Genomic DNA, 21,790 nt, shown 5'->3' on the forward strand with positions numbered 1-21,790 from the left:
AGAACTCATGGTGGACTTCTGGGCTGCAGAAATAAATTTTCTCTTTTTCCTCTAATTTCTTCAGGATTGCTAACTCAGATGGCTGTAAGCAAATCTTCCTCACCCTAATCCATATCTTCTGACTCTTTTCTTTTTCTTCCTTTTAATCTAGGACGTAAATCCTGTTTTTCCACTGTAAGATAGCTCAATTAAGCCAACTACTAAATGACATTAAGACAAAGATATTGCAACACTTGCTGGCCTGGCTGATTTTTTTTCCTATTTTCAATAGTGGGATGCTATTCAGTTGACCCTAGTAAATGTCATTACAGTGTTGCTAACAAGGCAACATTTTGGTAGAAATAAAGAAACTGAAGGAAATGTGGAGCAAAACCTTAGACAGGTTTCTGTCTAATCGTCTTTTCAGCATCATAAGACAGCAGCGTTATCTCAGCCTTATAAATGTTGTATTTGCACATTTCCTAACTTTATTCTGAGAACCATCGAAGGCTGATAGGCCCTTTTCTGGAGCTTCTTAGTTATCACTCCAACAGTGCCAAAATTTGGCTGTCCCAACTAATGCCCTATGAATAACATGTGCATTAAGTCTCCCTGCAAACATGGGTCAGGTAGAAAGCTCCTAGAAAGTGGTCAGAAAGTCTGATAACTCATAACATTTCTAACATAGCATTATTTTATACATAATTTCATTGGCATGATGAGGACTGAGTCTCTTCAGAGTAGTAAGCTGAATTAAAGAATTTTCTTCTTATAAAAGCTCCGATCCAAGCCTTAGCTCTCAGTGGTGACAGAGTCATGTATTTGCCTTGCCGTATTTATTCCCTGTCGAATTACCTTTGTTCTGTTCCTCAAGAGTAAATCCAATGGAGATGATATGCCTCCTTTTTTTTCTTCAGCACTTTGGGACACCGTTGACAACAAGGGAAGCCTTAATGCACTTGGCCAAAAGGCCTCCCTGAATCAGCAGCTGTATGACCATGCTAAACCTGTAGAAATAATAAAGAGAATGTACTAGTAGTCTAGTCATTAGCATTGTCACAAGCTAAATTTTTCTCTTTTGTGTTATTTATACGTTTACTTATTTTTGATGAGCATAACAATTGCTATCTCTCTGAACTGTGGGAGAATTCCTATCCCCCACTAACGTACTTTTACCTCTGTCACTGTGCTCTTACACTGATCTCATAACTTGTTTCAAGAACCAAAGCTTAAAGCATTAATCTGAAATGGAATAATTTACCTGTCCAAACCATAAGTAAATACCTATCAGCTTGAATTGTCTACAAGCAATAGTTTTTGTTTCCAAGGCCATGCTTGCATGGGCTGAATTTCCGTCTGTTGTCATACCATCTGCTGATGTTAAATGTAAGCCAGAAATACACTTGTTGCTACAGCCACTGGTACTTTCTATGACCACCACTGGACAGAAGGTAATTGTCATCCATTTGTGTTTGATTCAGATGGAACTACCATGCTTCTGAAATACTTGGTGTGATATAGTGAACTGATCTGTTGACATCATACAGCTTGTTCCCTTCCCCTACCTCCTTGTCTTGCTCACGAAGGAAAATGTGGACTTGAGGAGCTTCTTATGTTTGAAGAGCAAGGCAAGTTCTCCTAGGCAAAAGATGGGGCAAGGTGAGGGTCCCTTCACCCTCACAGCATAACATGACTGTGAGCCTCCAGTGAGTGTGAATTTCCCTTAAAAATAGAGGTGTGCTGCCTTAGGGCATCTATTGCTAAAAATTAAAGATACCAGCTTAAATGTGGAATGCTAAAGGGCAGTTTAACTCCAGACCTTGTGGGGAACCATGTGATTGTTTCTGGGATTTCAGCTGCCTGCAGATCAGATGGGCATTTTTCCATGTTTCTGAGTCAACAAAACTGTGTTTGGGAAACAACGATCTCCAGGCATGCAAGAATGAGACATGGGGAAAGTTTCAGTTTCTTCTTTTGTCTTTTATCAAAACAGATTCCTGCACAAGCGGTTATGATTCAGGCATGTTTTTCTTCTGTTTTTGAGTATTCCACACTATGAGACATAATGTCTTTTGTGCTGTCTGAAATGCCTTCAGCTGATGTGTCATTTTACATGCTTATGCTAAGAGACTAATTACACTTTGAAAAAACCCTCAGTCCTGACTACAAAGGAAAATTGGACTGACTAGCTTAGTGACATCCATTTTAATCCCATTTAAGTTAAAGGAGTTGAACTGCCATCAAACACTACAGATGGAACTAAGATGTACAGATTTCCACTATAGTTCCTTTTGTGCTATCTAACCAGAAGGAGCCCCCTCAGTTCTTTGCTGGACTACAGAAATGCCTGGAGTTAAGCAATAACATAGAGAAGGAATCTGTCTGTTGCATTTGTCTTCATTTATTATTGCCTTGCAACCATTCCTTTAGCCTTGTTTGATTTTGGGTTTGAGTTTGTAGCATTTCTGAAAGCTTCTCTCTTTACATAATGTTTAGTTACTGTAAGGTGTACATACCGAGGGTGGGAAGAGAACGAATGAATAATCAAATGTAAAACTCTGGCCTAGTCCAGAGTGTCTCTCCCCAGGCTATTAATTTGTGCACCGCTAACATGTCCATCATTATTGGTTGTACAGTTTTGAAACTTATTAATAAATAACCAAGATGAATAATGTACTTAGCTGCAATATGCCATTGGCCAATACTTTCAATTTGCAAGCCAAGGGTAGATTGACAGTGGGCTTCTGGTATTTCTGTTTTGCAGATGCTGTAGTTTTACCATGGAAAGACTGGTATTTTTGACAAGCTTTTGCTTGCTGCTAGCCAGTACACAGCAAGAACCTTCGTAAGTATATATTATTATTAACTTTTCATTTATGACAAAGCCTTTGAAACAGAAAGTAGGAAATGCGTATGGCCTTGAAAGAGAAAGGCAGCACTGAGCTCTGCTGTCTGTGACAGCGACAGAGCCTGAGGGAACAGCATGGAGCTGTGTCAGGGGAGGGGAGCTGGGGGTGAGGGAAAGGGTCTGCAGCACAGGGCGGTGGGCATGGAACAGGCTCCGCAGGAAGGAGTTCAAGGAATATTTGAACAATGCTCTCAGACATATGGTCTGATTTTTGGGTGGTGCTGCGTGGAGGCAGGAGTTGGACTTAATGATCCTTGTGGGTCTCTTCCAACTCATGATATTCTATGATTCTACATGAAGATTCGTGAATTCGTAATATCAGATATATTACCACATATTGCAGGTGTTTTTTTCTCTCCTGTTGGTAGGGGTTGATCTTTTGTAGGACCTAATTTGTATGATACAGAATTCAGGGATCAATCAGAGAGTATCTGCCTTCTTGTAATGTATACTCTAACTAAACTAGGTGACCTCCGCAAGGCTCTTTTAACCTCAACTATTTTGTGATATTGGAACTGACAAGCCTGTTTTCTTTAACAGTCATATTGGTTTTTTGCATCTTGTGTTATTCAAAAAAAGTCTACATATTGGTCAATCTATACCTATGTTATTTTAGATTTCTCATCACTGCCCCAAATGTGGTTCATTTGGGTGCACAGGAGACAGTAACCGTTCAAGTTCATGGAGCAAAGAGCCCAGTTCATGTTACTGCCTATTTCAAAGATGAGGTGAAAAATCGGCTTTTATCAGATAGGATCAACTTTAACCTTAACCAAGGGAACAACTACCAAGAGATAAAGAAAATAATGGTAAGTCTGCCATCACAGTGACGTAAATGCTTATCCTGGGTATAAATCATAATGTGTTCTAAAAATGCATTGGAACAGAGATAACATTGATTTCTAGAGTGAAACGAGAAAACATCATTATCAGTAGTGGTAACACTGCTAATCCAAAAAGCTAATAAAGTGATGGCTTTTGCTCTTCTGTGCCTAATCATCAAGCACAAAGTTTTGATGGTGATGAAAGATTTTTTGATCAGAGTGATGAAATTAATTTTTTAAACTTTTTTTTTTTTTTTTTTTTTTTTTTTGCCGTTCTTCTAGAAATCTATGGCATTTGAAGGGTTGAGTTTTTCTTATTGATTTATTTTTTTCATCTGAGGGATTTGCTTTTCCTCCTGGAAGTGTAGCAGTGTAATCCTTCAACTGTTTTCATGGCTTTATCATTTCCTTGGCCATCATAGGAAGCGGGGGAGTCCTCGAAAAATGTGCAGTCTCTCATTCCAAAGAATGTAATTTTTCTGAAGACTGTTGATTAATTCTGCCTTACAACATTTGCTTCAGACACAATTCTTTGACACAACTCTTAACATTCAGTTCAGTAGTACTGATTGGCACTATCTGGTTGGAAACAACATACAGCAATAGTCAGTTTAGTTCTGTTTACTTGCAAAGCCATGGGTATCCAACCTTTTGGCTTGCCTAGGCCACACTGAGCGAAGAGAAATTGTCAGGATGTTTAGAAATGTATCAAACTACATGAGCTGAAGTTCTGACCTCATGTACAAGATTTAAGCAAAGAAACATACCCAAAATCTGGGGCCCCCAGAACAGGAAGGATGTGGAGCTCTTGGAGAGGGTCCAGAGGAGGGCCACAAAGATGATCTGAGGGCTGGAGCACCTCTCTAAACAGGGGAGGTTTAGGTTAGATATTAGGAGGAAGTTCTTCACTCAGAGGGTGGTGACGCACTGGAACAGGTTGCCCAAGGAAGCTGTGGATGCCCCATCCCTGCAGGCATTCAAGGCCAGGCTGGATGTGGCTCTGGGCAGCCTGGTCTGGTGGTTGGTGACCTTGCACATAGCAGGGGGTTGAAACTAGATGATCATTGTGGTCCTTTTCAACCCAGGCCATTCTATGATTCTATGATATGAAAATGATACGGTAGCAGGAATTAAACATGCATGTAGACAGAAGAAAAGTCATTGGGCTTATGTTATTCACATTGGACAGAAAAGGGAGGAATAGATATTAATTCTACTTACAAAGAAATAGTCACTCAATAAGACACAATTGAATAACTTCTGTTGAATGATACTTCAGCCAGCTTTGGCCATCAGCCATGTAACTCCAAGATTACCAGGTTTGTGTCTGTTTCTTTCATTATCTTCAGGTCAAGCCAGGAAATCTGCAGCAGGATACATTCAAGAAGAGTAAAAATCCACAAGTTCTGCTTGTCACTGAAAGCAGGGAGCTTCATAAGGAGGCTGTTCAAAAAATCCACATCCTCCTGTCATCCAAGAAGGGCTACATTTTCATTCAGACGGACAAGCCTATATATACACCAAATTCTAAAGGTTAACATGCAAATGCTGCACTTCAGATGTTGAATATAGATGTTACATGGGCATGGTTTAAAAAAGTAATAATGACTTGATCTTATATAATGTAATTCCTTGTCTTTTCCCACAGCTATCTCCATATATACAAACCAGTCCAGATTTTACATTTGTGTTCTGCTGCCAGGGCTTTTGCAGGGTCTGCACTGCATATTAGAACAAGCACATGGAAATGACAGAGGAGCCAGAAAGTCTTTTTCTTCTTACAATGGGAGCCCCTCCAAAAATCTTTCTTGCTCAGAAAATTTCTCTTTCTGAGAAGAGAAAAAAATGTTAGAAGTATTCCTTCTGTTTGCAATGTCAGCACGAAGCATCTTTGCACTTTAAGACCACAACAGTTTTGTTTTTTAATAGTTTAGGTAACTAGCAAGTGAGGGAGGTAAAAACAAATTCTTAAATGTTACTGTAGACCTTGGCAGCAGAAGGAATAGTAGATAGATGAAGCTCTCTATATAGTTTTCAGAAGTGGCTTCAAAATTATATGAAGTAATGTAAAATTCAAAATATGGAAGACTGTAATTCTTCTTTTTTTTTTTTTCTTACACTTCTATTTTTTGAAAAGAAGTATTTTATCCTAAACTCAGATACATACTGGTAGCCAACCAACAATCAATAGAACAAGAGGAAATAGCCCCAAGTTGCACCAGAGGAGGCTTAGATTGGATGTTAGGAATTATTTATTCACTGAAAGGGTTGTGAAGCATTGGAACAGGCAGCCCAGCAGTTGAGTCACCATCCCTGGAGGTATTTAAAAGATACACAGGTGTGATGTTTAAGGACAAAATCACTGGTAGACTTGTCAGTGATATGTTAACCGTTTGAGCTGGTGATCTAAATTTCTATGACTACAGTAATTACTATATAGAAAAGCAATAAGAACGTGAACACATTTTCTTCTTCCATTAACCAGTAAGATACAGGATCTTCATTCTGGACAATGCTATGAGGCCATCAGAAGATACAGTTACAGTTGCTGTGCTTGTGAGTATACAAATACTTTCAATGGGTGCTTCTTCAGCACAGGCATTATGGAAGTCTTTCACAAATAGTCCAAGTGTAAAGCCATGGCTATAGCTCCTCTCTTTTCCTCATCATTATTTACATACTGTGAGATATAATTCATTGTTGGTGCATGGAGGGAGGGGAAAAGCATGAAAATTAAGTTCAGAAAATAGCGCGTCTTCCTTAGGATCAGTATATGACCACGAGTTTCTTTTTTAGTATCTGGTTTACGTTTGCTTGTTTTCACTCTCTCAACAGAATTCAAAAGGAATGGTGGTTATGAAGTCGGAACGGAAAATAAAAGCAGTGTTCAGTGAAAATTTTGATATACCTGACATTGCCGAGTATGTAACAATGCTCTGTGCATTAAAACTGTTCAGATGTCCAAATGTCTTCTTCCTTAGCTTTCCTTTAGGCCCTTCATCTTCATTTTGTATTAATACAGTATGTTTAGAAACATTTATTCTTTATTCTCTTTATTAGAAACAATTGAGCAAATGCTTAACCATCTGCCTCAATCATATGAAGAAAGGTTGAGGGAACTGGCTTGTTTAGGTTGGAGAAGAGAATGTTTGGGGAGATCTTATCATGGCCTTCCGATATTTGAAGGGAGCATATAAACAGGAGGGGGAACGGCTGTTTGCGAGGGTGGGTAGTGATAGGACAAGGGGGAATGGTTTTAAACTGAGACAGGGGAGGTTTAGGTTAGATATGAGGAGGAAGTTTTTCACACAGAGTGGTGATGGGAACAGGTTGCCCAAGGAGGCATTCAAGGCCAGGCTGGATGTGGCTCTGGGCAGCCTGGTCTGCTGGTTGGTGACCCTGCACATAGCAGGGGGATTGAAACTAGATGAGCATTGTGGTCCTTTTCAACCCAGGCCATTCTCTGATTCTCTGATATGATATGAAAATGACTATATCCAGGAGAGCACTTCCATAAGGATTTAATTTATAAAGTTATTTGAAATGGACTTGAGCTTTTACTTACTTACTGTTCAGTGTGTGTTTTTTTGTGTGCTATCCTGATTTTAACACAGTGAAGATGAGGTATAGGTTATTACCATGAAATGCCTGTTTCTGTAGGTTTATCAGAGGCAATGCATATTACATGCAGTTTGCAAATATATTATCTTGCAGCTCCTCATAGAAGTCTGATGGAGCGTTACCTAGAAAATTGGGAAGTACTTTTCTAGCTCCTACAGTAAATGAGAAATCCATTAATAAATAGATTTTACATTGAATCATAAAAAGGACAAAACTAGTATTTAGCAGTAACTTAAATACTTTAGCATCACAACATATCGGAGGAATCTTAACTAATTATTTTCTACTAAATCTGAACTTTAGGCCTGGAACTTGGAAAATCAAAGCCTGGTTTCAGCAGTATGAAATGTCGAATGCTTCAGCTGAATTTGAAGTTAAAAGATACGGTATGAAAATATTTAATTTGAAATATATATAGGAGGTTGCCACTACTGAATTACAGATTTACTGCAGTGATTAAATCTTGCTGTAACTAAATACTGCTTACTAGATACACAATTCACAACATTTCTGTTTCTCATTGCTATGTCTTTTGTATGGAATGAGAATTCTTTGTGTCCTCTATTTATATTCAGTAAACAAAGAAGCAAACAAATTTTAAAAGGACAGAATAAAATACCAACTTAATTTTTAAAAATCAACTTCAATTTTATTTCCAGATGATCATTTTGTAGAAAATAAAATGCAAGTATGCTGTTAAAATCAACTATTCTCTCACAGTAGAATGCTGTTTGGAAGTTCATTAGAGTTGTCACCGTACTCAGAAAAGCTTTCTATAAGGAAAATAAGGGCACCATGTAAAAGTGTAGAAATCCCACAATTTGAAGGAATAAATTACTTGATTTATGTGTGCTAAAATTATGCTACCTTCAAAATTTTTGTATGATATTTCTACTTAAAAGAAAAAAAAAAAAAAAAAAAATCCCTTAGGTTTATATTAAAATCCCAGATTCAGAAATCCATGTCTTTTTCTTTAGCTAGTGGGTACGTAGTGGATAACTAGTAACAGACAAGTGGATATTACTGCATCCCCTGCAAATGTCTACAGCCAGGAACAGATAAATGATTGCATCCACAATTAATACTAATATAGCTTTATAGGGGCACATTACAGAGTGACACAGTTGATGCTGAGGATCTCTTGTCTACACTAAATGCATTTCAGTGTGGGTTTCCTTCAGACTATTTCTAGTCCAGGGCACTGAATGCACAACAGTGGTTGTAGATCATCTTCTGACTTATTGCCATTGGATAAATCTATTTTGTGTGTTCCTAGACTGCTTCACTAGGTGAAGCAAAGCAGAGTAAGAGAAGATAATCAGGAGATTTGCTTCAGAGTTATGATCCAAAATAAAAGACTAACACAGCTCCATCCTTTTTAGGGAGTGTTGCAACATACCAGGAATTTGAGTTCCCACAGCACATGCCATCATGACCTTACAGTTTTTGTGTTTTATTTTTCATGCAGAACTTCCATCTTTTGAAGTCAAACTGATTCCACTTCAGCCATATTACTCCATCTGGAATGAAAACTTCATATTTGATATTGAGGCAAAGTGAGTGAGCTCAAATTGAGGTCATTTAGAAGGCAGATAGGTAGATAATGAATTTTGCTGCTGTTTCTTCTCCTCATCATTAACAGTTAACCAGGTTCTGGATTTATTTGAATTTAACTTTATCCTCTTGTACTCTCTGTTTCTGCTTTACTGCTAAATTTTGGTGTCGGTGTAAAGTGCTACATAGATGCAAGTGGTGGTGATCAAAATGAAACAAAATTTTCTGAATGCTTTAGATTTTTAGCAGATGGGTGACAATTTAGAATTCTCTGTGTTGCTAAGAAAGATTCCAGTCAAAATAATAACCAGTTTTTCTTTATAGTTTTTGATTTAAACATTTGGAATCAGTCTAAAGCCTCAGATGTTGCTATTCAATGCAATTCAAATAGAAAGGGATTGAGGTTTTAAAATGAAATTTTCTAGTATGAAATTTTCTAATCCTCAATGTCCAGTAAAGTTTGGAAGTAACAAATTCATTCTTACTTGAGAATAGTGATGTTATGCAGAAATTCCTTTGAATTGAGGTGAATAAATACGGTTAATCAGAGGAGTTTTTATAAGCATTGCTATGGATGTGTGCATTACTTCATCTCAGTTTGAGTTCAACACGAAACCAGAAAAGCTATTTGAACCGCCTGAGCAGGCAAAAGAACCATCCCAGGGAAGATTCCTGAGCACTTGAGGTTGGCTGCTGGCTTTTTGGCCAGTGCCTGGCACAGGCTCAGACTCAGCCGTTGAACACTCCCCAGATAACTGCCAGAAGCTGTTTAGATGTCAGCACAGAGGAAGGCCCACTCCAGGTCAGCAGTCTGGGTTATCTGTTTAATTTTATATAATCACCTTATCTCCAGCAGGGTGCAGGGTATAGCTGTGCTGTGTGGTCCCTGGCACTTATCCAAGCAGAATACTCATCACAAACCCCAAGTTCTAGTGGGTTTTATTTTCAGTGTAAGCTAATCCCTGGATAGTTTACATAAAGTTGCTCTTCTGCCCACCGTCATTCAGCTCTTCACATTTCGTGCTGATCCCTCCTTTCCTCAGAGTGTCCTGTGAGAGCAGACAGGTTTCAGCATCAGTCTCCTTTTGTTTGGCTAAGCAAAGTCAGCCCTTCTAGTCTCAGGAACAAGGAATCATCTTGGTTGGAAGAGACCTTCAGTATCACCAAGCCCAGCAACCTACCAAGTCCCATCATTAAACCAGGTCAGTTAGTGCCATATCAACACCTCTTAAATACCTCCATGGATGGAGACTCCACTACTTCCCGAGGCAGCCTGTTCCAATGCAAACCACACTACCCATGAAGAAATTAACCCTAATATTCAATCTAAGCCTTGCTTGATTTACCTGGCAAGGCCACAGGCTGTTTCCTCGTGTCCCATCACTTGTCACTTGAAAAAAATCCAACACCCACCTCACTACAAGCTCCTTTCATTTAGCTCAGCATCTTCTTCTCCAGTATGAACAATTACCTCAGCCACTCCTCATAACTTGTTTTCTAGTCCTTTCACCAGCTTCACCGCTGTTCACTTGCTCACTTTCATTTTCTTTTATTTATTATTCTTTTTGTTAGTTTTATTCATGATTAGTTGATAACATCAGTGATACCAGATAACTAGAATTCTCTCTTTGTTATGGCAGCATTCAATTTTGACTTTATGAAGTGTGCAGTTCCTTGTATACATTTCACTGTTCATTGATGTTGTAATTATTTAAGAGGTAAAATAACTTAATACTGTTCTTTTGTTTATTGGAAAGGTCCTAGTGATGTTAAAAAGGCCTGCTTGACTTTCATCAGTATCAATAAATCAAATTCATTTAATCGAGCTTGCTACTCTGAACTGGCCGTGCATGTAATTAACAAAAAATTATTTGATATATTGACTGTTGTTTCCAGTAGTTGCTAGTTTTGTCATTTTAAGCAGTTTTCATAAGAATTCCTTCTCAGTCTTCTGAAAAATTTTAGATTCACTGACACAGGTGAATGCTACTGATCAGGTCAATTTGAAAGTGTCACTGTTTAAATAAAAATAAGCCATTATAGAGCTGAAAAGAAGAATTTCCACAGCAAGAAACAATACCATGGGAGGTTAGAGTAGGTGATCTTTAAGGGTTTTTCCAACACAAACCATTCCATGATTCTATGATGCGTTGATAAGTCTCATGGGGTGCACTGCATGCTGCTCTGCAGGAGGATGCCAAGGATCCTGTATCTGCCAAGGTCTCCTTGAGTAAGGAGCCTGCTAGGTGAAACAACATACCCTGTCATCTCTCCCCATCATCTGTATGAAAGCTCAGGGATGTTCTGACCAAATATTGCCACATTGCCTGAATGCATATGAGAGGTATGAGGTGGAGGGTGTTTACTCTGCCTAATGCAGATATGGACACTTCAGCAGATGAGCCTCTAGGTCCTTAGAGGTACTCATGCTTCATGTAGTTCCCGGACACTGCTCAGTTCATTGGTTACCCAATACAAAGGAATCAGCTGTTCATCCAAATTAAACAGACTGGATGCCTCCTTTGCTACCCGAGAAGTGGGTTGGTTGTGTGAGACCTCATGTACCTGTGCCAATAATGTTCTCCTTGCTTTGTAAACAATACAGAAATTTACTCAAGTATAAATTTTGTCAGATTGCCTATTTTATTTTAGCATGAAATTATTAATTTGATTTATGCTTGCTTTTTGTCAGTGTAATGATTCATTTCCTCACTTTTCTTCCTTCTAAAGGCACTCTTATGGAAAAGGGATTGAAGGTATTGCATATGTACGATTTGGCATAATCGATGAAACTGAGAGTAAAGTCTTTCTTCCAGGCCTGGAACAACAGCTGTCAGTAAGTACTACTAAAGTTCAGTGGAATTATTCAGATTTATCCCAAGTGAGCTGAGTATTGTCAGAATTATATTGAAACATATTGAAATTATTATTAAAATATAAATCCCTGTAGTACAATAGCCATGCAGTGAACTTTTTTGTAATTCTAATGGCAACAAATCAGCAAAGGTAGTCACTGTTTTTGGCTTCTTTTATAGATTCAAAATGGAAAAGGAAGAGTTACTTTAACTACACCACTTCTGGAAGAGAAATTAAAAAAGAGTATTTCTACTCTGGAAGGGTTTCATTTATATGTTGCCGTTACTGCTGTAGAAACTGCAAGTGAGTAGATTATGCCTTCACTGATACAGTCTGTAATATTTACATTGAGCATTCTCTAGGATGATCTTTCATGTGAGCAACCTTGTACCATATTAAGTAGCCCTGTGAGGATAGCTAACATATTAATTAATTAATTAATTAATAATTTAATTAATGTGGTTTAATTAGTTAATTAAACCATATTAAGAGGCATCAGATGCCTGTATATAGGCAAATGAATTGCTGCTCCCCTTGTGACCTTGTCTGAGTATTTGCCTCAGCCAGGTCTACTCCATACATGCAGAGTTATGTGCTGAGCATGGTGCTCTATTGTTCCCCAGCTAGCTGAGCTGTCAGTGAAAGATGAGACATGTACCACAACCATGGTGTGATGCAGAGTCCTTGTGACTCCTGCTAGTTCTCTTATGCCTTGTCACACTTTCTACACCTAGTGCTACAGTAAGTTATCTTAAGAACTATCTTGTTTTTACATTGATTGTTGACCATTTCAGCTGTTTCACTATAAAACTGCTATTGAAAATGCAGTTTCTAGGAGGTCATCTTTCCCACATGCCAGCTGGCTAGGAATTGACATCAAATCCTGGCAGATCTCTACTATGGCCCATATAAGGCAGACCCAAAATGGTGACAGGGCTAGTTTAAATTCATATTTTGCTATGTTGAAGTCTTAAAAGGTGAGCAAAACAGCAAGGCTGCTCTGGGGATGAGAGAGAGCATTAAGCATCTTAGACATCTCCTGCAGGGCTGAACAGTTTAGCTTATGTGTACAATATAGTCCAAATAGTATGATTTTGCTATTCATTTAGGATGGTGGCTGAGGAAATGAGGCTGGAGTGCACCTTCCAAAAAATATTCCTAGGGAATAGATAAATATTTTCAGAGTTTACTAAAAAGGATTTGTATAGACACTTGCTCACAGCAATGCTAAACACAACAAGGCCTCCAGATGTCTTACAGCTATCCACAGGAGATCACTGGGTTGACTGAGTGCAGTGGTGAATGGCTTAATTGTGTTGCAGTCAGTCATAAGAGGCATGAACTTCAGTGCTTGTTGAATCTTCAATGGAGCTGACTTTGCAATCTTGGTTAATATTTGTCTTGTTGTTGTTGAAGAGAGATTGGTCCCTTTTACATTAAGTGTCTGAAAGTAAGGCACCTGGCCAGAGCCAGGTGTGTAGTGTATAGTAAGCAGAGAAGATAGATAGGGTAAATTGTACTCCAGGGATGTTTCTATGCACTGGTTATAGGAGTCTAGTTACTTAGCTCAGAATTAAAAATTCCTAAAAATTCTAAATATCAATTAGAATTTCTTTGAATCCTAAAATTAAGTAAATTACACTCCAGCAGTGCCTTTTTTTTTTCTTTTAATATATAATTTCCTATAGTTACTTTCACTTACTACAGCATTTATTTCAGGCAGTAAAAGGGATTGTTCTCATTACCACAACAGCATGATGAATCTCAAGATGTGACGTGGTCTCTTCCCCTCTGTGCATACTTTATCTGCCATCCACACACGGGTTCTATCCACACTTGCATATTTGCTAGGCTTAGTGTTTCATACATGCATGGCAGAGAAAGGCTGTAGAACTTTACTGGCACACTTCCACCTTTCAGTGTTTAAAGTAGAAAATAAGGGCTAAGGAAATTATGTCTCTAAACACACTTTGTATTAATCAAGGCATGCTTTTAGAAGTAGCTGGAGGAAGCATAATAGAGCACTTCACAGCTCTCAGTTTCCAAGCTCCCAAGAGCACACATTTGCTGGTGCCAAACAGTTGGAACACTGGACACAAAGAACTGCCATTGGGCTGGCCCATCTATAATTATGTTCCCAGTCCTCCTGTACTCAACTCAACTGAAGCTCTGTAGGGAGGAATCACGTTACAGTTATCTTTATGTACAACGATTACAATGCAGTGAAAATGGAAAACCACAGATGCTATGGTAATAAGTAAGTAAATAGATATTATTCTCATGGCAATGCGTATTGTTCGATATCAACAGGTGGAGAGATGAGGGAAGAGGAACTCAGCAATGTGAAGTTTGTGAAATCTCCTTATGTTGTTGATCTGTCTAACACCAAAAAGTACTTTGTGCCTGGAGCCCCCTTCTCTGTTGTGGTATGCAGTATTTAGCTATCTCTGCCTCCATAGAAATAGGTCTATATTGGTTTGTAAAATTCTTATCTGATCCAAGGGGAATTTTGTAGAAGAGACCTTCAGGAACAGGCCCAACATGGAGCTACTGTTGGTGTTTCTGGTTTGTCTTCAGCTTGAGCAGAGAAATAAAATCAGAAAATGCTGCTTCTGTTTTGGAACTCATCTGTGCACTGTAGCATTACAAGGTTTCATAAAGCTTGTAGCAGACTCTTCTTCACTTCCATACAGAAAGGTTAAAAGAATCATGTGTATCAGTTTAATCCTGTATCAAATTAAAATTACGAAAACTGAAATATAGAATATTGACTTTTCTTTTTTTAAATTTTATTTAAGTTAGTGAGTTTTAAAACCTGGCAAGTTTTCCTTCAAATTTTTCTACAAGCTGTCAAGGTTAGAAATTCACCTAAAAACAGTTGAAGACAAGTATCTCTGGGATCTGATGCTAAATAAAGATCTGGGGCAGCTGTTAATTTTTGTTCATCGATTTTAATCTTAGCTGAGTCCAGACTGAGTCGATTGCTATCCTTTTCCCTATATATCTATAAATGCCTATGTATACAGTTTTATATTTCCTTTTAATTTATAAAAATTAATATATATTTGCTTCTTCTTTGTGGACATTTTTTTAAACCAAAAGTTTCTTTGAAGTAACAGACAAAGATTTTTTTTCAAATAGGCCTCTGTCACTTTGGTTGATGGCTCTCCTGCTGCCTCCTTGCCTGTCACTGCTACTGTCACCATACCTGGAAAGTCCTCCATGAAGAAGACTGCGCTTTCTAATAATGATGGCCTAATCCCCCTCACATTTGACATCCCTGCAGATGCCCAGACTCTTCAAGTAGTGGTAAGGAAAACCCAGACATTCAAGTTTAAAAGCACTGTGTTAAGAAGAGCTCATAAGACAATTGCAAATGTCTGTGAAGCTGTTGTGTTTTCATTATGAAAGATGAATTCTTATACCATATTCACAACTTTATCAAGGTTGTATGAGATATCAGACAGACCAGGGTTTGAGGGATATCCAGTTGAAATGAATGACTTACTCTTGTACATCAGAGCTTTGAGAGTGTGCATGGCTGGTGACCTTTTTTTGTATGGTTCCAACTTGTATTTTCTTGATATGGGGAATATGAATGGGTCTGTAAGGAATATCACCATGAGAAGTGATGACAAACAACGAAAAGAGGGCATAGAAAAATATCAGGTGCAATACAGACTAGATCTGTATTTATACCTGATGCTCAGAGGGTTTGATTATATTCACAGTATAAAAACAGAAAAAAAGGCATTGAATTACCACTGTGTGATTTTAAGATATTTATTCTGATTCAGAAAAAGCCATACATGAAAAATATCAATCACTAGTGCAGCAAGAGACAAAATAAGGTTGGAGAAAAAGTGATGAAAAACCTTGGTCTTTTGATGCCATGTTCTGCTAACGTGGTCTCTGTGGGACCTCATCTCATTTCTCAGCATTTTCAGAATAACCTGGCATGATGTGAATGGAGTGACACTGCATATTGTCTCTTGAGGGACACTTTACTCACTCTGTCCTTTCCTCCCCTGACAGGTAAAGGCTGAAGAGGGAAAAGAAAGGTTAGAATCACCTGAAACCAGTATCAGAGCTGAAAGATACCAGTCTGCTACCCGTGACTACCTTAGCATCAGCATCCCACATACTGTTTTGGCACCAGGAGATACTTTACGAGTCATCTTAAATGCCATCCATCAGTCTGGCAGTGGGAAGATTGACTACTTCTATTATATGGTAAGCAGAATAGTGGCATATCAGTAATATCTTCTAGATACTATGCAAGAAAAACTATACTGTCCATCTAGGACAGACAAGGTGATCAGTGTCCTAGCACACCAAGCCTACCAAGAGAGGTTGAGGGAAGTGGGCTTGTGCAGCATGGGGAAGAGGCTGAGTGAGTTACTAACTACTTCAAATTCCTTGAAGAGAGATTACAGGCATAACAGAGAGAAACTTTCCTAGGTGGTACCATGTAATATAATAAGGGACAAAGTCCACATTGTAGCTTGAAAGATTCATTTTGGAAAAATCTTTTCACTAATGATGAATACAACACTGGAAGAATTTTCCTGGACATTTCAGGGAATTGACACTCTCAGAAGCACTCAATGCTCGCCTAGAGAACATTGTATCTGACCCACTTATGCCAATGATAACCTATCTTTGAGTAGACAGTTAAACTAGAGATTTCCACAAGTGCCTTCCAAAAATATTTCTGTGACTTCGTTATTTACATACATTTTTATTTATCTTTGGACATAATATACACAACTTTGTAATCTCTTTTTTTTTTTTTTTTCTTCTGAGTAAGAAGATATGGTTATAAATTTTGGTCTGTAGTTACTAATAGTCTAAAGCAAATAGGTGCATGTGTACAACATTTACATAATAATGTAGATATATATATATTAAAAATACTAAATTGAGAGCCTCTCACTCCATCCAATCTGAGTTCTGTTCTTGTAATAAGCCTACTATTTTTTATTGATATAATTCTTATAGATACCTTTTCTTCAGCCATTACAAAAATGTCTACCCTGCTGTGAGCAGATCATTTATATAAATTAAGTTTCTACCCCCTAGAAACAGAAAACACAGTCACATTCTAGGGGACCTTGAATATCTCTGAAAATGTCTTTTGAGGATATCTATTGCTTATTACATGAATAATACATGATTCTGAAATTGCCATATTACTTGCACCTGATGTCAGTTAATGGGCAACTCACAGTTCTCTCCAAAAGAACATGAAGGGCTGTTGAAGGCATTAGCTATTACAGTGCTAAATAACATCTTGAAACTGGAACAAAAGATCAGTTCTGCAGATGAAAAAGCCAGGAAACAATCCTGTTCAGCCAGGACCAGGCACACAAAGTATTTATTCTGCTTAAGGGGACAAATGCATTCACAGATACATTCCAGGAGCAAATCTGTTGCATGTGAACTGTGTTTAAGTTTCTTTATCTCTCTTCTCATAATTTCCATTGGCAGCTTAAATTCCCCAGGCTGATAAGCAGCACAACAACAGTTTGCATTTACTTTTAATTGGACCCTTATATATTGGAATAATTGCATCCCAGGGAGTTAAATTTGGGTTTAGAGAGAGGTTGTTTTAATCACAGGGCTGAGCACAGCATTGACATTGCTGCTGCTCATTTCTGGGAAAGAGTAGGGCTGGGCAGGCAGGGTGATGGGGGCACTGCCAGAGCAATGAGGCTTTTTCTCAAACTTTGGTCCTTAAATGAAGACTGTGAGGATTTCGGATGAGGTTACAACATAGTTTTGTTTCTTCCTCAAGCCCACTCCTTGTGCATTTAGGAAAGCTGCCTGTGTTTTATTTGCTGACTACTCATGAAAATAGGAAGAAAATGATAAAATAGTACAAGATGGGCAGAAATCATTTAAGGGCCAGGCTATGATCCTTTACACTGAATAATCCTTGGGTAGTTAAAACCTCTCTTTCCAATTCCTCCACATTATCTGAAATATTCAATACAGATGGTAGATAAATACAGCTGATATCTTCCTGAGGGTGATGACCTGTTATTGCAGAACACAGAAGAATGCCATCTCTGAGCCCCTTTTCAAGCAGTAAGACCAAGTGGAGAGAGAGAGACATATTTAGATCTGGGCCACAGGACCCATGCAGCAGAGACTGTTCTCCTAGAGGCTCTGTGCTGGTCTCAGCCAGAATACTGTTGGAGAATTAAAACTGTTAGATGCCATTACAGAATAAAGTTCAAACAAAAATGGCCTCATAAAATTATATATATGCAGATATATAATATACATAATATACACAATATGTCTAATATATATAACAGATAATGCATATAGATTATAAAATTACACAATGTAATGTGTGTTGCATATTCACTATGCTTGATCTCTCTTATGTTTCTTTCTATAGGTTATAGCAAAGGGACAAGCTGAGCTATTGGGAAGGGTGTCCTCCTCAAACAAAGTAATAAACCTCAAAATCACTCAGAAGATGGTGCCTGCTTTTCGCTTCTTAGCTTACTACTTCATTGCGAACCAGGGCCGTCAAGAGATTGTTGCTGATTCTGTATGGGTAGATGTTATGGATGTCTGTGAAGGAAAGGTAAATTCAGAGCAAGTAGCTTCTGATTTTGTGTTCCAAAATAATAACAAAAATATTATCAGCAGAGAGTGCAGACCTGGGGTTGAAATGTGAAAGGCATGGTGGACATTTTCTTTTTTATTTAAAGAGGGAATCATCGTGATTCTTGATAAAAGGTGCAGCTGGTAAACACTCCCAGGAATGATGTCACAGATAGTCCTTTTCTATAGGACATTATGCCTTGAAGAGACGAAAAACATAATTTCATAAAGGTAAATCCCTGGCCTAAATAATAGAAGTCCACAGCAAAATACTATCAGGACTCCTGAGTGGCAGGATCTCTTGAGAACTCTTTCTTCCTGCAGTGATGTTCATTGAATGAAAGTAGAGTGAATTTACTGGGGGAAAAAAAAAAGAAATTTAATACAATTTTTAATGTTTTTATTCCTTTTGAAGCTTTTGTAACATTTCAAAAATACAATTTTTTTATTTCCTTCCGTTAGAAAATGAAATGTGGATAAAACTGAGGTTTCTCTAAGACTTTTTTCACCTTTTATCTTTGTCTTTTTGACACTATAAAGGAAAAATAAAAGAACCCAGAGAGGCTGTGGATGCCCCGTCCCTGCAGGCATTCAAGGCCAGGCTGGATGTGGCTCTGGGCAGCCTGGTCTGGTGGTTGGCAACCCTGCCCATGGCAGGAGGATTGAAATGAGATGATCTTTGAGGTTCTTTTCAACCCAGGCCATTCTAAGTTTCTATGAACATTTTTTACAGTAGCATGAAACACAATTACTGAAGTGCCAACAATTCAAAATAACTCCTGTTTCCATTGGAAAATAACAAAAAAGGGGCAAATTCCCTACACATACTTTTAATTCACATTGGTGCTTATGTCCCATTGTAAGATAACATCCAGATATATCTGTTAACCTTCCTCATAGTGCACCAGTAGTGGTTATCTGCCAAAAGGTAGGATCCCAAGCAGAAACACTGCCTCGTGCTGCTGACACAGTACTGTCTGCCCAGAGAGCGCCTGCATTTCATTAACAAATATGACATTTTTGTTTCAATCTTTTCTATTTAGATTAAAGTGAGAACAGAACATGAGATATATGAACCAACCGACAACGTCAAATTACAGATTGAAACGGACCATGCGGGAACTGTTGCCTTAGCTGTGGTTGATAAAGCAGTGTTTATTCTGAACAAGAAAAATAAACTCACATCCAAAAAAGTAAGATAACTTTAGAAAGAAAATATCATGCTTTCTAGCCAGGAAAATTTTTCCATGACTAATGAGAGGATTAAAATGAAATCAATGGTTAAATGCTTAATCCAAACTTTGCTAAACTTGAAAGTGCTTTTGCTCTTGCAGTTTAAGATGCATTTAAATGAGAAGTTTGGGAATTCCCATGTTACAGCAGATAATTTTGTAAATTAAAAAAAAAAAAACATTAATTGAAATTATTCCACAACCAAAACATCCCTCAACTTTAATCTTCGTTTCCATGTATAGTTTACACCAAGTTTCTGCAAGTTAAAGGCAATGAGAATGTTATTATAATAGTAATAATAAACTTGCAAGTATGTACACAACATGAAATCTATGGTGTTTTATTTGGCAGGTATTTAAGGCAATGAATTCGTATGATCTTGGATGTTCCGCAGGCGGTGGTGCAGATAGTGCTCAAGTTTTTACTGATGTTGGTCTTGCCTTTTTATCAGACACAATTCAATCCAATGTTCGGGAAGGTAAGTGAAACCTGTCCTTTACCTTAGATGTTCACACAAATCAATCTACACTTGGGGAAGTTGATTGCTTAAAAATTAGAAACATTTTATCATGCAGTTGTAAGAGCTGGTGTCCCCGTGGACTTTTATTTTCCCATTCTCTGCTGCGTGCTGGCAGCTCAGACAGCCCAGATGTTGGCTGCTGGTCCACTGGTACCCAGCTCACTTAGAGTAGGGCAACAGTTGGCTGGGACTGAAAGCAATATGTCTTCTGTAAATGAGATGTGTCCTAGTAAGGGTCTTCCAGGATTGACATGAATTATTTGACTACTATTGTCATGTCAAAACCAAACTCTTCTATTCTGCCTTCCCAGGGTATAACTGCCTCCAGGCTACCAGAAGGGAGAAGAGATCTTTGGATTTCCGGAAGAAAATGTTAGGAATTGGTATGTCCATTCACCTGGGTGGCAAGAAAGGACTAGTGGGGATAGATGATATCAAGATGATATTTGATATTTCCTTGCCAAGTCACCGGAACTTTTGATTCAGTGACTTTCTTCAAAAACAAGAATAGAGCCATTGAATGTTCATACCATGATATTTAATTCCAATGTGCCACATTGTCAATCCAAAGAGAAAGCTTATACTGGATGTCATGTGATATGTTCTTTGCTATGCTACTCTGTGGTCTGATTTTAGGATGGAGCACAGGTCTCTGGTTATAGGTAGACTATTGCAATGTTAATTAATCTTAACTGAAAATAACAACAGGAATGAACACCTTTCTGCTTCCTGCTGTTTCCACACCTCTAATTGTGGCCTTCAATTATGTTGCAGCGAGCAAATATCAAGATGCTGATGTACGCAAATGCTGTGAAGATGGAATGAAATTAAATGCCATGAAGTATTCTTGTTCAAAAAGGTTAACGAGAGTGACTGGCCCTCCCAAATGCAGAGAAGCTTTCAAGGCCTGTTGTGAAAGTGCCACAGCCCTCCGGAAGGAGGAGGCAGCGAAGAGGAGAACTGCAGTGAGCTTGGCACGAAGTAAAAAATGATATACCACTGTCTAAAGAAAATTACCCTTCACAGAGGGGCAAAGGAAAGCTAAGGGTTGTTTAATCATTTGTGGCTTTTCCATCAGTGGTGCTATCACTACAACTCCCGAGTATCTCTAAAGGGCTGTCTTCAGTTAGGGACAATTTTATTTCTGTCTTTCTTCCTTTCTTCTCCCCAGAGTCTCTTTCTCTGATCAAACAGCCATGTCACAAAAAAAACCAAAACTCTTCACATTGAAAATGATCATATTCAGAGACTTTGCACTTATTACTTAAGGGGAATTTTTTCTCGGTTGGCATCATACCATTTTTGAACATAGAAAGAAAAAATATCTTTTCTCAATGACAAAAATCTTTGGTCATTGCATCTCTCTCTCCCCCCCTTTTTTTTTTTAATGCATAAGATGAAACTCAGATGAATTCATTTAGACTGCTTTTCAGTGCTACCTTCTTTTTGACTAAAGCTCTGCAAGACATTGTATGGTCAGCAACAGAAGTCTTCAAAAGAGAAATCTCACTTTTGTTTTATAGACTATGATAAGGAAGAAGAAATCTTTGAGGAAATGACTCTCAATTTGCGCAGTTATTTTCCTGAAAGCTGGTGGTGGCAATTCAAAGAAGTGAAAAATCCTGGAAACCATAGGTACTGTAATTACTTGACTAGATGAATGCATCAAAGTTT

The 21,790-nt window shown here is 38.2% G+C and overlaps 1 protein-coding gene across 1 annotated transcript in view; it reads left to right on the plus strand.

Moving 5' to 3' along the window:
• Positions 1-1,928: 1,928 nt before the first annotated feature.
• Positions 1,929-21,790, plus strand: part of LOC306953671 (complement C4-A-like) — a gene marked incomplete at both ends in the record, with an annotated part of 42,131 nt that continues 22,269 nt past the window's right edge. Inside the window, 19 exons of the mRNA XM_079544637.1 lie at positions 1,929-1,987; positions 2,717-2,824; positions 3,504-3,696; positions 5,061-5,244; positions 6,197-6,267; positions 6,547-6,632; positions 7,636-7,718; positions 8,801-8,888; positions 11,617-11,722; positions 11,922-12,045; positions 14,053-14,168; positions 14,884-15,051; positions 15,778-15,975; positions 18,152-18,343; positions 19,407-19,556; positions 19,948-20,074; positions 20,428-20,499; positions 20,891-21,097; positions 21,640-21,751. Of these exons, the coding sequence (XP_079400763.1) occupies positions 1,929-1,987; positions 2,717-2,824; positions 3,504-3,696; positions 5,061-5,244; positions 6,197-6,267; positions 6,547-6,632; positions 7,636-7,718; positions 8,801-8,888; positions 11,617-11,722; positions 11,922-12,045; positions 14,053-14,168; positions 14,884-15,051; positions 15,778-15,975; positions 18,152-18,343; positions 19,407-19,556; positions 19,948-20,074; positions 20,428-20,499; positions 20,891-21,097; positions 21,640-21,751 (2,444 nt within the window). The remainder of the gene's footprint in view (positions 1,988-2,716; positions 2,825-3,503; positions 3,697-5,060; positions 5,245-6,196; positions 6,268-6,546; positions 6,633-7,635; positions 7,719-8,800; positions 8,889-11,616; positions 11,723-11,921; positions 12,046-14,052; positions 14,169-14,883; positions 15,052-15,777; positions 15,976-18,151; positions 18,344-19,406; positions 19,557-19,947; positions 20,075-20,427; positions 20,500-20,890; positions 21,098-21,639; positions 21,752-21,790) is intronic.

This window comes from Tetrao urogallus (assembly GCF_951394365.1).
Source record: "Tetrao urogallus genome assembly, chromosome: 1".
NCBI classification, from domain to species: domain Eukaryota; kingdom Metazoa; phylum Chordata; class Aves; order Galliformes; family Phasianidae; genus Tetrao; species Tetrao urogallus.